We start from the raw sequence: 14,728 nt of genomic DNA on the forward strand, positions 1-14,728 counted from the left end.
CCGTGCTGTTCTGGAAAGTGTCGCGAGCATACCCGCTGTCGTAGATCGGTCCACGAGCCCTCGCTCAACCCGGACGCCCCCATTAATAATCACTTTGATGCATAACGCCCGGCCCTACTATTATTCACGTCTACTCTTCATACGCGTGTATTTATACACAGCTCCGCGCGCGGCGTCGCTTTCTCAATGTATTGGTGTGTGGCCGCTCGTTCGGCGTTCGAGAGACTCGTTCGCGGGGTGCGCATCATTGCTGTGATTTACGATGCATTGTATATATACCGAGTAGCAACGGTATGCACCTCGAATCCGTTGCTCATCCGCGCGCGCGATTTCGATATATACGCACGTGAGAATGTTTATTCGTATGCGCGCGGGTATGCCGATGCCTCCCCCTCCTCCCGTATGTGCCCCGTATATACTTATATCTCCGTTTGCTTATTAAATCTTTCCAGGTTTCAATGAACCTCCGAATTTTTATGTTGTTTTTTTTATAAAACTTGGGAGAAAAAAATAACATTCGAAATAGAATATCGAATTTCATATTAGAGTTTTATCAAGAGACTCGATAGTCTCGCGACAAGTCGATCGACGTCTCCATCGTCCGCTGGCTCGAGGTTCGCTATTTTCATGTTTTCTGTACTCCTATTTCGATTAAAGAAATTCAATCTTTCTATTTTAGTCAACACAATTGAAGCTCTTCTCATTTGAGCATGTGTATATTTTTGTAATAAGTGTAAAAGGAAGTATATGTGTGCAGCATGGGAAGTGGAAGCGACTTGTCTGCTAATGCATCTCGGGTGAGACCCGAGTTTTGCCATGGATCTCTTAAGTTTGTGTATTAAGAATATATCCGCGCATGAGAGAGCGAGAGGAAGCTCCATAGTGAAAGTGAGACCTCGGAGTGACAATTTCAAGAGCGATTAGCCGTCACGGTTTGAGTTATGCTCTTACTAAACGGAGCACCGCGCCCCATTGAGACTCGACGAGTTTTTCGTAAAAATAGAAACGAGGGTCATAGCCAACGCTCTATGTCGACGACCAAGCGCTTCGCCTTTTAATGTAGGCTTGCCAACGCCTAAACTACCCTCCCCTTCCACATCTAACGGAGAACACGCAATAATCTTTCAATTCTTTCAGCGTTTCATTTGTTAATTCTATATCGAGCGGGTTCATCGAATTGTTCACTTCACGATATTTCAATAACACTCGACGATCGATCGATCGGAAGATATCGAGTTGCCAAGTTTTCCATCGAGTTTCAAATGCTTTTAAGGCTACCATTTCAGATAAACGAGCATAATACACTACCGATATACTTTTTTTAATATTTTTATTGGGAAAACAACTTTTATCGAGGATGCGATCACCACTTGTTTTTCCGCGCCAACTTTTCGAGTATGACGAACGTTGAAGGTCATCCTGCAATTCTCATCTGTTTCAGGCCGTACGTATAACGACTTGAACCAATATCCGGTTTTTCCCTGGGTGTTGACGAACTACGAGACCAAAGAACTCGATCTTAGCTTACCCAGCAATTATCGAGACTTATCCAAGGTGAGGCATTCATATTGATCGATTGCAAACATCATTGAGCTGAAGAAAATAAGCAGCTTATTTTCTTCAATAGTTTTTTTTTTCCCGATGACGAGATTGAAGAAATGTTCTTTATATCGAGTTAATAAAAAAATATTTTATTCGTCTCTTAGCATATGCCAAATCATCGAACAACCATAATTGATTATTTTTCATGCGTGCAGCCCATTGGTGCCCTCAATCCGTCGAGGAGGGCATACTTCGAGGAACGCTTTCAAAGTTGGGAACACGACAGCATCCCACCTTTTCACTACGGGACTCATTATTCGACTGCTGCGTTCGTCCTTAACTGGCTCATACGAGTGGTACGTCAATATGCGTCTTACAACACATCTATTCCCAGTTACTGTCTTTTCTTTTTTGTATAAGTCTTGCTTAGCGAATCATCAATCGCTGGAAACAATATGGAAAGTCCAAAGTTCGTCGACTTCTTCCTTTCTTATGTCCAGAGTGAAACATAAAGAAAAATCCAAAGAGCAGGCTTTGGTATGCGAACTTATTTTTTCAAATAGGTGATATTTGTTTCAATAAAACATTTGTCCGTTAGTCTGGTTTGTGATAAAAATTCAAACGTTTCGTCAGCCAGCAATCCAGGAGCAGGTTAAAAAAGTAATTTGGATGCCAGGATTTTCGGGACAAAGCAATAAATAAAGATGCTCATATAACCGGTAGTTCTAATCCTTTGTTAAGCCACCCGCTTCCCATTAACAGATCGTAAATTTCGCCGACACATTTAGGCAGTGAGTTAACACTAATTCGGGGGCGTTGAAACGCCCTCGTGGACTCGAAAAGAGAAGAGAGATTGTGAAAATATGAAAGGAAAAAAAGGAGGTAAAAAATGAGGAGTTACTCTCGACGCTCCGTTAAATATACATCTGTTTTGTGCCACACATTTTCTCGAGAATATCCTGTCAAGTTTCTTGCCTCTTATTCCACGCTTCTCTCCGTTCGGCAAGCACGCGTACCGCAGGGATTCGCTCTGTCACTCGTCATTGCGCGATAAAAAAATTACATTTTTTTTTTTCATCACAGACGTTTACAATTTGTTGTATTTTTTTTCTCCTCCGCGTTTGAGGACTATTTTTGCTCCCATCCCACCCATCGTGTAAATTCCCTGAGCAAATAGAAAAATCTGCATTTCCGCATTCGACACACTAAACTGCGATTCTTTTTACATGCATCATTTTTTTTTACAGTAATATATGAATATTTTCAGTTTCACCAAAATCTATAAGGCAAAACGGTTTAATTTGAATCAATGAGATTCCTCAAAAAGAATTATACATTATTTTCAATAATACACTTCGCGCCGGCGGTTTGTTGTTTCAATATTTTTTTTTTTGTTTTCAGGAACCAATGACGACCATGTTCCTTGCTCTTCAAGGTGGAAAGTTCGATCATCCGAACAGGCTGTTCTCATCGGTGGCACTTTCGTGGAAAAACTGTCAGCGCGACACGTCCGACGTCAAGGTTCGTTAGAAAATTTGTTCAATTGCACCAATACAACGACCCGGTATAATTCTGAATTTTATTTTATGTTGGAGTATATTATAATAATAGATTCTGTTATACCAATACTTTGGTAATCCCCATTATTAGAACGAAATGTGATTTTTATTGCTCAACATCCTCAGGAACTAATACCGGAATTCTTCTTCCTACCGGAAATGTTGGTGAACAGCAACCGTTATCGTTTGGGTAGACAAGAAGATGGAAGTTCCGTTGGTGACGTTGAACTTCCACCCTGGGCATCCTCTCCCGAAGAATTTATTCGAATCAATCGAATGGTAAGTATATTATTTATCAAATGTCGCGATATAATTCGTATGATAATTAATATATACTTACAGTGTGCCCGCGTCGGGAATCGCATATCCCGTTTACCGTTATCGGTACCAGTGGGTTCATATGCTTTCTGAAAATAGACTTGCTTTTTTTTCATATTTTATCATAATACATGGACAGATAAGTATTCAATTAAAAACGTACATGCTCTTTTCATTTTTTCATCTCTTCGGAAGAAGAAATACCTTATATCTGGTGGGCACACGTCTGGTATCTGGGAGAACGTTTAGATTCATCATAAATGAAAATGTATTTCAAATGAATTATAAATAGAAAAATCTATATCTTAACAGGAATTTCCAAACTAAGAATCCCACTCACGGTTGCGTCGATGAGTTTGAATGTTGAGTGCGGAAATTGGTCCCCGGGGGTAACCGCGTAATAACACGAGGGTTAAGAGAAGAAGGAGAAATAATTCGAATCCACAGTTTATGAGAAAATGTTTAACAAATATTTTAAGCGCTCGAAATCTCTGGGTGATGTTTAACGCGTGGTAAAGATAATATCCATTCAACGGAATATTGAAAATTGTTCACGTTCAATCATTGTTTACAATTTTTTCCATAACGCATAGGCCCTGGAATCTGAGTTTGTCTCTTGCCAACTTCACCAGTGGATCGACTTAATATTCGGCTACAAGCAGAGAGGTAATGAAACATTCAGTTATTAGTGTAAATTATTGACATTACCAATTGTCGAATCTATTCAATGGAATTTTCCAAATTTGATAATATTAAAAAAAGATATAATGTCAATTTATCCAATGCGGTGTTGGCACAGTGAGATTTTGATGATCCGAATATTAGAAAAAATTATGACAAGTGTGCACAAGTTGGAAGAAGGATATGTGGTAAAAATGCATGAGAATCTGTTGAATTAAAATTGTCACTGGCGCCTCTATATCCGGCGCTTCCCGGAACATTGTCACGGGAAATGTGAGACTTCGAAGGGAGATGTAAAGTGAGAAGCACGAGCTCCAGCGTATGGAATAAATTAGTTTTTACTCGCGCCTCCTTATTCTCGGATCTCTCTTGGTCTCGGAGTAATTGGGCGCGTGTGCGGCGAACGCGACAATGCGTTTCAACTCGTAATACATGCCACGTTGAAAAATCTTCGAGATTTACGGCCAGTCGGAAGACGTAGAAAATCTATTCAAATTATACTCGATAAAAGTTGTTTGCTTGAAATGAAAAGAGATTTTCAATTGAATTAGTTGAAACAAATTCGATCGACAATTTATCGTTCCAGGACCCGAGGCAGTTCGTGCGACCAACGTTTTTTACTATTTGACCTATGAGGGTAGTGTTGAATTAGATACCATCACCGATCTCGTGATGAAGGAAGCGATCGAGAATCAAATAAGAAATTTCGGCCAGACCCCGTCTCAACTTCTTATGGAACCTCACCCCCCTAGAAGTTCGGCAATGCATTTGGTAATGGTCAATTTAAAAAATTATTTACCGCGCATCTTTTTCGATCGCACGAGCAAACGTGATAACTCCAATATCCTTTGAATCATTAGTATGGATTCATGAGCCTAATATTGTTAATTTCCCATGAGGTTAGTGATTCGACATTGGCGAAAATAAAAATTTTTATTTTTCAGTCTCCGATGATGTTCTCGAGTATTCCCGACGACGTGTGTATGACAATAAAATTCCCATCGAATTCACCGATTTGTCACATCTCTGCCAACACCTATCCCCAACTGCCATTACCGTCGGTCGTCACTGTCACGACGGGACAACAATTTGCCGTTAATCGTTGGAACACCAATTACGCTGGTATGTCAATGAGAATATCTTTCAAAAATCTACAGAGACTGCCTCGAATGAATAAAAAAACAAGGTAAAAATATTTGTAAATTAAATTGTTCGTTTCCACAATTATTTTAGCATCTGTCCAATCACCGAGTTATGCGGACACGCCACAAGCCCAATCGATCAACCAACCTTTGTCGATGGATCCCGTTTTGTGTAAGTAGTGCTCGCAGGAACTAATTCTAAGAGACCTATTGATATGTTTGTTTATTTCGAACGCACGATAGCTTTATCTTATGATGAATAAATATTCGGAAACCAAAATTTCAGCTCAAACATCGAATAGCTCGAATCCAGCCCTGCGTCGTCATTTGGGCGATAATTTCAGTCAAAAACTAAAAATTCGTAGCAACTGTTTCGTCACGACTGTCGATAGTCGGTTTTTAGTGGCGTGTGGATTCTGGGACAATAGTTTTAGAGTTTTTTCCACAGAAACAGGTACGTACAATTCAGTCCGTTCAGTACTTGTTTACGTGTGTTTTTTCTCTCCTCATGCGACATTAATAGTTGACGGAAATTTTGTTAAATCGTAGATTTAATTTTTCTAAATCATAAACTGAAGCTTTACAAATTTTTCCCATAACGACGATATTTTCAGTATTAATTGGCTGCTACTGTCATGTAATATGAGAATCTTGCACAACGATGCGTAAATGATGTCAAATTTGTCCATTTATCGATGTGTATTAGGAAAAAATATACAATGATTTATTTAATTGATTTTAGCCAAGATCGTACAAATCGTGTTTGGTCATTACGGTGTCGTGACTTGTCTGTCACGAAGCGAGTGTAACATAACATCCGATTGTTACATCGCTTCTGGTAGCGCTGACTGCACAGTATTGCTGTGGCATTGGAACGCTCGAACGCAGACGATCGTGGGTGAGAGCGAAGCTCCTGCGCCACGAGCAACTCTAACAGGTCACGAGCAACCTGTCACCGCGGTAGTTATTTCGGCGGAGCTCGGTCTAGTAGTTTCTGGTTCATATTGTAAGTGAATGAATATTGTTAGGAGTGTATAAAATGGATTGCCCGGAAATGTTGTTCCCTGCCTTAAAAAAAAATATATATATATATACATTCTTTACCCGATTTTCACCATTGTCGATGTAGATGGCCCGGTCTTGGTACACACGACGTTCGGTGACCTTTTGAGATCGTTAGACCCTCCAAATGGTTTCAATTCGCCTGAAAACATCGCTATGTCTCGTGAGGGTGTGATCGTAATAAATTACGAACGTGGACACATTGCCGCATTTACTATCAACGGAAAGAGGCTACGACACGAAGCTCATAATGATAATCTTCAAGTGAGAATAGCGCACAACAACTTGGTTCAAGATTTTATATTCCCAGGATAAAAGACAAAAAAATGAAAATAATCAATTATCATATTCCAGTGTCTACTGTTAAGCAGAGACGGCGAGTACTTGATGACCGGCGGAGATAAGGGTATTGTCGAGGTCTGGAGAACCTTCAATCTCGCTTTACTCTACGCTTTTCCCACCTGCGAGAGTAGCGTTCGCTCATTAGCTCTCTCTCACGATCAAAAGTAAGTGCGCTGATTTATCGCCGCGGTTACTCATTATTATCGGGCGAGGTTGCCGAAATATGAGCATTTTTATTGGTATGATGCGTGAGAAACGATGGCGATCGAAAAAAAAATGCGTTTTCAATGAATGATTCTTTGACAGATTCCTTTTGGCTGGTCTGGCAAACGGTTCCATCGTTATTTTCCACATTGACTTCAACAGATGGCACCACGAGTTTCAGCAGCGATACTGAAATTACGGATTCCTGTACGTGCGCTATTAGGAAACATAAACAAAAGAAGTTTCCGTCGTTGAACGTCTCGTTACAACGTATGGGAATGAAAATGAGGGTGCTAAAGTACAATCGAACATTCCGTATAAAAGCCGAACATTCCGAAGGCATTAGGTTTTGTAAGGAACGTTTTATCGACGCGCGTATGATAGTTTTTTTTATCGGCCGAAGTAATCGATAAAATTTTCTTACTTACCGACTCACCGATGATAATGGGCTCTCGGTGCGAAAGCATCGATTGATTTAATGACAATTCACGTGGACTCATAGCAACGTCAATCGTGTGTAGTATTGTGGAAAGCAACGCTCGACGTAGCAAACAAATACCATATTATCAATAAATAATTGAGAGCGATTTTATACGGTTAACGATACAAGTGAAGTAGATCGATCAATTTCGCCGTTGGGGTACTGTGGCAAAAGGATCTTCAAGTTCCATATTTCCCCTTCGGTTCATCGAGATCTATACCGAATGTACTAGAAGTGAGAAGAGAAAAAAAATAACGAGGGAAGAACCAGGTAGCGCATATAACGCTAGTCAATTACGAAAGATCCTTAACTCGATATTGTTGGGATTTAAACGGAAGCTTTGACCTTGAGTCGCAAAAATATAGAGACCTCGGGTAAATTTGAGAGTTATGCTAACGACAATGTTTCCCAATGAAGGGGGAGGGGAAGTAACGTATGCCAAACGATGAATAACCTTTATACCTTGTGTTATATTGCTGTTGTTTCATTTTAGCTCGCAATCCGTCGAAGTGAGATGGTTTGGTCGTTGTTTACACTAGTAATTCCTGTTGTAAATACGATAATCTTCGGTGTTATAGAATGCCATTTGTATTTAAAAAAAGAAAGCCCACACGAGGTACACACATATATGGTACGCAAACAGAATATAGCATTACCCCACGCTGGCACTTTCGCCTTTATATTTCAAACAATTCTTTCCCCGCTAACGAGCAACCATGATCACGAGTACATTTGAGAAATACTGAAGATCACACATTGATGAACAAATGTTGAATATTTCTTTGATTCATTTTCGAACGATGTGTTTCTTTTTCATAATCAAATTAATTCTTTTCATATTTTAAGGCGAACGAATTTAGAGGAATATTTTTACAACAAACACCGAGTGTTGGCAAAAATTCTAGATTCGTCTGCAATTTTTCTCACGCGTTCCTTGAAAAAACGCTTACCAAGAAATGTTAGCGACTAAAAATGTTAATTTTATCAAAGCCGTCCAGCTTAAATCCGCCAGTATATTTCTCGATATTTTCGCGAACGGGTCACGTGTACTTAAACCGAAGGAAATGTGAAAAAATGACGGAAAGAAAAATGAAAAAAACAAAGAAATAAAACAAGAATATCGAAGCCGGGACCGAATATGCGAATAACAAAGTAAAAACAAAGTAAAAACAATTAACATAGGCTATTTGGGTGATGAAAGAAAAATCCAATTATTGTAGTAGATGCAACTGTGCAGATATGCGTAAGTGAGATCAAATTCTCGGATGAGCCGGAAGAAAATAAGTACGAAGCGAAAAACAAAGATTTGAAAGAAATAATCATGAGTGGTAAAAAACTATTAAGACGGCTTTATCGGTTCACCTGTTTTTTCTTTTTTTTTTTTAATTGCTCAGATTGATGAACTTTACGCGTATATAGAAAATGCTAATATCCGTGAGATATTCATATATATATATATAATATATAATGGTGCAAATGCACCGAAAAATATTCCGCGTATGCAATCGAATAGTCAAAGGAAATCGAAACGATAATGAGAGGATAATATTTATATCCTGGTCATAAAATAGGCACGTGCTTTTGTAATGACTACACTATTTTGTCACCAATAATAAAAATATACATATACATCTGTTTGAATTAATGAAGGAATATTGAGTAGCCCGTATTTCGTTAAATCATTTAAAAACAAACCTCTGAACTGAATCTCTCATGATTTTCTTCGTGTTGTTTGAACATTTTTGCAAATGACGATTTGAAATAGACCAATATTAACGCCTTTTGCGTTTTCAAATTCTCGATTCATTTTGTAAACACACAAAACTCGGTATCAGCATTATCTCTAGAGGAAGGAGGGAGTTACTGTTTTATGAATTGTGAGCGAAAGGATGATAATGAATGATTCGGCGATGCGCAAACGTGCATGGGAAAAAAATACTCCATACGGAGACGGAAGGAATTTTTCACACAACTTCATATACTCGCCGAATGGAATCATTACCTTTTATTGATGTTCTCACGCACACTTAAGATCCAGCTAGTCAAGAATTAAGTACATAAGAGAGAACAAAAAATCAACCTTCGCAGTTCCAAGTGTTTTAGCCGTCAGGGTTAATTTTGAATTGAGTAATAATGATATATTGTACGCTTAACTAAATACATAAAGAATAAATTTTATGATCTATGTATAAGTGCATGGAGCCGTTGTCTTAGCAATCAACCACTTATGCTTGAACATTTCATCATAATTCATAATACGGACAAAAAATTCAAAAGGTAGAGAGGACAAATGGAAAAAAAAAAAAAAAAAAAACAGGACATGTAATTTATAATATCAATATCGTGGTGCATTGCCGTTACGGACTTGTTAAAACGGTCTCTGTACTCGAGAACATAGTAGAATTAATGGAAAAGCCTTCGCCTGTAATGTGTGTTTTTCTGTGTGAACAAAGAGTTAAAAACGAAGCAAAATAATCAGAGTCTTACGATTAAAACGCGGTCAGGTTATTGTTTGGGGAAATAGTATTATTATTGCATCTGGTGCTTTCGAATCAACATTATCTTGCGAGCGTACGAAAGAAACGTTCTATTCTCGAGTTTTTAAGCTACAAATGAAATTTAAAAAACTGACACAACAATGATTCGTTTCGAAACCATTGGCACTGCCGAGAAGGATTTTTAACATATTTGTTTGTGACTGTCCGAATTTGAAAGGACATCTGACATTTATCTAGGCTCGTAGTGCTGGCTGCTGAACAGTACCAAGATGAAAAAGAAAACCGATCAACAAAAAATGAAATATACGATAGCTCAAGAGAAAACACGTGCGTTTTTTGATTGACGAAAAAGCGGATTTCGCAAGCAAGAATTTTTTATATTTGTTTATAGGTGTGTGAAAGTGTGAAAATGCTGTCGCCTCGACGCGAGTTTGTTAGTGAATTCCCTCCATAAACTACTGAATAAAATGTTAACTCAAATCAATATCTGTCCGAAACTCATAAAAGAGGAGAGCAAAACGAAGAAAAAAGGGGGGGAAAAAAAGAACGAAACAAAATATAATCATAAAAATAAACAAACAACTTCGGTATAATTAATGCTATTTTGAATAACGCTAAGTACAACGCTATGAGAGTTTGCCTACATTATTATTATGATCACTTGTGAATCAGGAGAAAAAAATTGATACATAGAAATGGGGAAACGAAGAAAACACTTGGGAATTCGGTGCAAAATATACGTGTGTCCGCGTCTGCCAATATTCAAATTCACCTGTATATGCATATACATGTAACGACCGATGTGAAATTGAATAGAATATAAGTATTGACAATGATGCGGCATAACATAACGATAGCAGAGATTTGTATATTCGACGAAAATAAGCACACTCGATGTTTACGTGTCAAGTTGTTTAATTTGGCCCATAATTGTTATCAATATTATCTTTATGAACAATATGATTATTATGATTATCATTATTAATATTATATACCAATAAAATCCAAAGTGTAAAGCTATGTAAATTTTAACCGAGGTTTTCGTTAGTGTTGTTTACGATAAAAAGTACCTACACACGTTTTATTACGAATCATTTATTTCCCTCCTCCTCGTGAGGTTACCACGATGGAATATTAACGACGAGAATTTAAGCTAGCCGGAAAATCGTAATTGAATACAATGATAAATGCTTTGACATAAGTGGACAATTTAGGCAAGAAGAACGCGAGCATAATTTGAAGAATGATGATCGTGAAAAAGCTGAAATTAATATAACTTTTGCATAATTGGATAGGCCTAAATATTCCGCGGATCGTTGCGCAAAAATGTGACGAATCCGATTCCCTGCGATTCCGTATTTTTCAATATCTAGTTTCCCTTTGCAGTCGAGCATTACTGGCTATTATTATTATTGATGTTAAAAAAAAACTTTTATTTGATGGATAAATAAGAGACACGAGAAAAAATCCATATTGAAAGAAAAAAACAACTTTGAAGCTTATTCTGCAAGGAGCCGAAAATGCGCGCGTGCGTGCGCACGCGCGCGCGTGTATGTGTGTGTGCGTGTATGCAGTGCGAGTTATCTAAAATCGTTGCTACTTACGACAAGCTCTATTACTTATTTTATACTTAGAAATATCGTTGAAGTAAGAAGCGAGAGAGAGAGAGAGAGAGAGAGAGAGAGAGAGAGAGCGAGGAAAACAAGGACAAGCTGTTTCACATAGAAATAATACTTAATGGGCAAGTTGTATCTCAGAATAAGGTAGACTAATATGTAAAAAAAAAAAAACTCGAAAAACAAGTAGAGAAATAAATGCAAAGTACATTTGATGTTCCGGATCACACCATTTTTTATAGCCTTCTATTCCGGAAATCGGAATAATGTCAAATTCCAATGTTCAAATCGTGTCACAGGAATAGTTCATCAACAGAAAGAAATCAGAGACAATTTTTTTTACGCCCAAAAGAGAGCCGTTAAGTAAAAACAGTAGAATTCAAATTATAACATTTCCATTTGAACACAGGTAGTATGAAAAAGTTTAATCGAATTTGAAAATTAAGAGTATTTGCTGGATTTTGGGAGCATCACATAAATGAAGCAGCGTTTTTTTTTGCTTTTCATTTCACTCTTTATTTGTTATTCACAATCACAACGGGACATTTCATGCCTAAAATACACTGTAGTTATGTACTCATTAGAAAAGTATTTTGACTACCAATATCGGGACAATCTTTCACCTATCTCACAATCATGATTACTTTTCTTTACATTCATAATAATCCATCGTTGAAATTTTTTTTCTCGTTAATTGAAGTAATATTTGGACAAGATGAGCAGTACAATGGATTAAATATGTCTCATTCTATTTATCTCAACTACGTTTCGTTCAATAATGATGTATAAATATATAGATGTACAATATCCAACATACACATATACGCGGAGTTTCATAGAAGATTGAATCTGGAGTTGTTCTCTCATTGTTTTTGATTTTCAATTCATCATCGATTGTGGTTTATAGCATGAAAATCCTGTTTTTGAAAAGCCAATTTTCGAATGAGTAAAAGAATTACAAATCTTCATAAATAAGTTTTTAACTTAGAAATAAATGTATTGACCGATTGATATTCCACTTTTTTTTTGTAAAAATTCAGCACCCTGTACATGCGTTGAATTATGGATATATGTACGCATTCGGGTATACGTATTATCCGTGAACTTGTAATAGTATGCTCGTATGTGTTCATATAAATAATATGCGTGATTGATATGCGTTAAAATCCGTATAGAGTGTTTCTAACATCTATATACCATAAAAAGGCAGTAAGGTACAATGTTGGAATAAAACGAGAAACGATTTTTTTCCATCACGAGGATTTCCTTAACAATCTGTTGTTCTGCGTAATTGCGGAAAAAATTTTCTGTCAGTTTCATTCAACTGTGCCTAATTTTCAGTGCGCTGTTGGCTTCTAATGGACTGTTACTAAATTTACAGCTTTTACATCGAACATCTTTTTGGACATACGTTAGTCCTTTACATTGACTGTCGCGAAGCTCTGATATATAGTTTCTTCGCTCGTTAATGTGATTAATAGAAATCATACTTGATATATATTTTTATTAATTATCTACACATTCATGCGTGTAAGTACTTTGCTCATTCGAGGCCTTCTCCATGCAAAAATTATTCATCTATCGAATCATAAATGATCCAACCCTCGTTTCTTGTTTTTCTTCTCTCTCATTTTTCGAATATTTCATTAATTTTTAGCTCTCTCCATCTAAATCTATGCCGCCGAAGCAACTTTGATTGAACAGCTTCGCTACTTGTCAGACTTGATTTGAATATCGAACCGTACAAAATGCTTCTTCTCCATTAATAATATTCTTAAACAACCCACGATAAGGGAAACTATATTGTTATATCGTCAATGAAAAATTTTTATTTAAATATCTATGTTTTTCAATAGACCACGGTGAAACTGAAAATGCGCTCTTCTTGTGGTCACTTAAAACACGAATCACGACTGATCATATCAGTTTTTGACAAAAAAGTACTAATGTTAATCAGTTCTCAACCATAGCCAAAGATCATGCCATAAAAAGTGACGCTTTCTCGAAAAAAAATTCAGACATTATTACAGCGACATTTCTAGTTGCTTATAAAAACAGATCCAGCGGTTTTGGAATATTTTTTTCCTGAATTCAGTTGAAATAAAAACATAATTTTTTCAACCACGATTCCACAATGATTGATTTTATACCAAGGGATGGATTTAAAAAGAAAAAAGAATGTTCCATTCTGTATTGTACATAAACTTGAAACGCGTACCCACGGTGAAAATCATTGGGCTGCTCGTTCCCAATTTTCTATGATAAGTGAAATGCGATCCGGACGTCTTCTCCAATTGCATACCGCATCAGCTGCGTATATCGTCACATCTTTACAGTCGGTAGTATGCATACACATTCTATATTCTTGGAATATGGATATACATACATTTTATCATATATCGTAAATTATTATCAAGTTCACGATCGAATTTTTGAGTATCTGTCGCATAGATGGCTTATCCGCAATGCAAAGAGCACCGATTCTGCTTTAATGTCCATTCATTTATCATTTTACTTATTTTTTCTTCCATTTATTCTTATAACCACCAATTGCTCACGCACGCTTTCTTATCCTTCGCTATGTTCCGTAGTCTTCGTCTTATTTTATTTTTGCTTATTTATCGTTTGTTTCTCTTCATTATGTATCACAATGATGGCCACTAGGGCTATTTTTCACTGAAAATTATACAGCGATCAATCGCTACGACCCAATTTCCCTTTTGTTATTTTTGATATGTCGAGCGTAATACAGTAGATGGTGAATTCCGCTATAGACTTATTCTTATAATTTATTGTTACTTTTCTCATCCTTTGACCATTATCTTTAACGTTATCGTCATAGTTATTATTATTATTATTATTATTATTATTATTATTATTATTATTATTATTATTATTATTATTGTTATTGATTTTACTGAGAATCTTAAATCAATTTTCGAGAACCGGTAAATTTTTCTCACCCATCTGTTTTCCGAAAAATAAGAAAATATTTTCGGATCAAACATTTTGATCGTTGCACGATTCTCGATTTTTCACAAATGTTTTCACGTCTTGTCTAAACGCTCATTTCTTATAAGAGCAAAACGGAAATTACTGGTACAAAACCGTACTGACCGAGGTAGGTTTTTTTTCCATCATATTCGATCCTTTTCAATGATCATCAAATAGATTTTTTATTGGGTGACTTACACCCGGCCCCGTGGATCCATTTCTGGTATTCGCCATCTTCGTATGTTTCAGTTGAGAGTTTTTCTGTGATCCTCAATGGCAAAAAAGTTCA

General features: G+C 36.9%; 1 protein-coding gene across 14 annotated transcripts in view; it reads left to right on the top strand.

The window, feature by feature from the left end:
- The window catches only part of rg (rugose), a 182,872-nt gene extending 171,212 nt beyond the window's left edge, over positions 1-11,660 (top strand). For all 14 annotated transcript variants that reach the window (XM_043412602.1, XM_043412604.1, XM_043412608.1 and 11 more), the window contains 13 exons: positions 1,442-1,554; positions 1,758-1,898; positions 2,944-3,063; positions 3,228-3,380; positions 4,013-4,085; positions 4,687-4,871; positions 5,045-5,222; positions 5,334-5,414; positions 5,529-5,696; positions 5,985-6,248; positions 6,372-6,568; positions 6,659-6,810; positions 6,953-11,660. In XM_043412602.1, the coding sequence (XP_043268537.1) occupies positions 1,442-1,554; positions 1,758-1,898; positions 2,944-3,063; positions 3,228-3,380; positions 4,013-4,085; positions 4,687-4,871; positions 5,045-5,222; positions 5,334-5,414; positions 5,529-5,696; positions 5,985-6,248; positions 6,372-6,568; positions 6,659-6,810; positions 6,953-7,043 (1,916 nt within the window). In that variant the 3' untranslated portion in view covers positions 7,044-11,660. The remainder of the gene's footprint in view (positions 1-1,441; positions 1,555-1,757; positions 1,899-2,943; positions 3,064-3,227; positions 3,381-4,012; positions 4,086-4,686; positions 4,872-5,044; positions 5,223-5,333; positions 5,415-5,528; positions 5,697-5,984; positions 6,249-6,371; positions 6,569-6,658; positions 6,811-6,952) is intronic.
- Positions 11,661-14,728: the final 3,068 nt, after the last annotated feature.

Source organism: Venturia canescens, chromosome 2 (assembly GCF_019457755.1).
Source record: "Venturia canescens isolate UGA chromosome 2, ASM1945775v1, whole genome shotgun sequence".
In the NCBI taxonomy this organism is placed as follows: Eukaryota; Metazoa; Arthropoda; class Insecta; order Hymenoptera; family Ichneumonidae; genus Venturia; species Venturia canescens.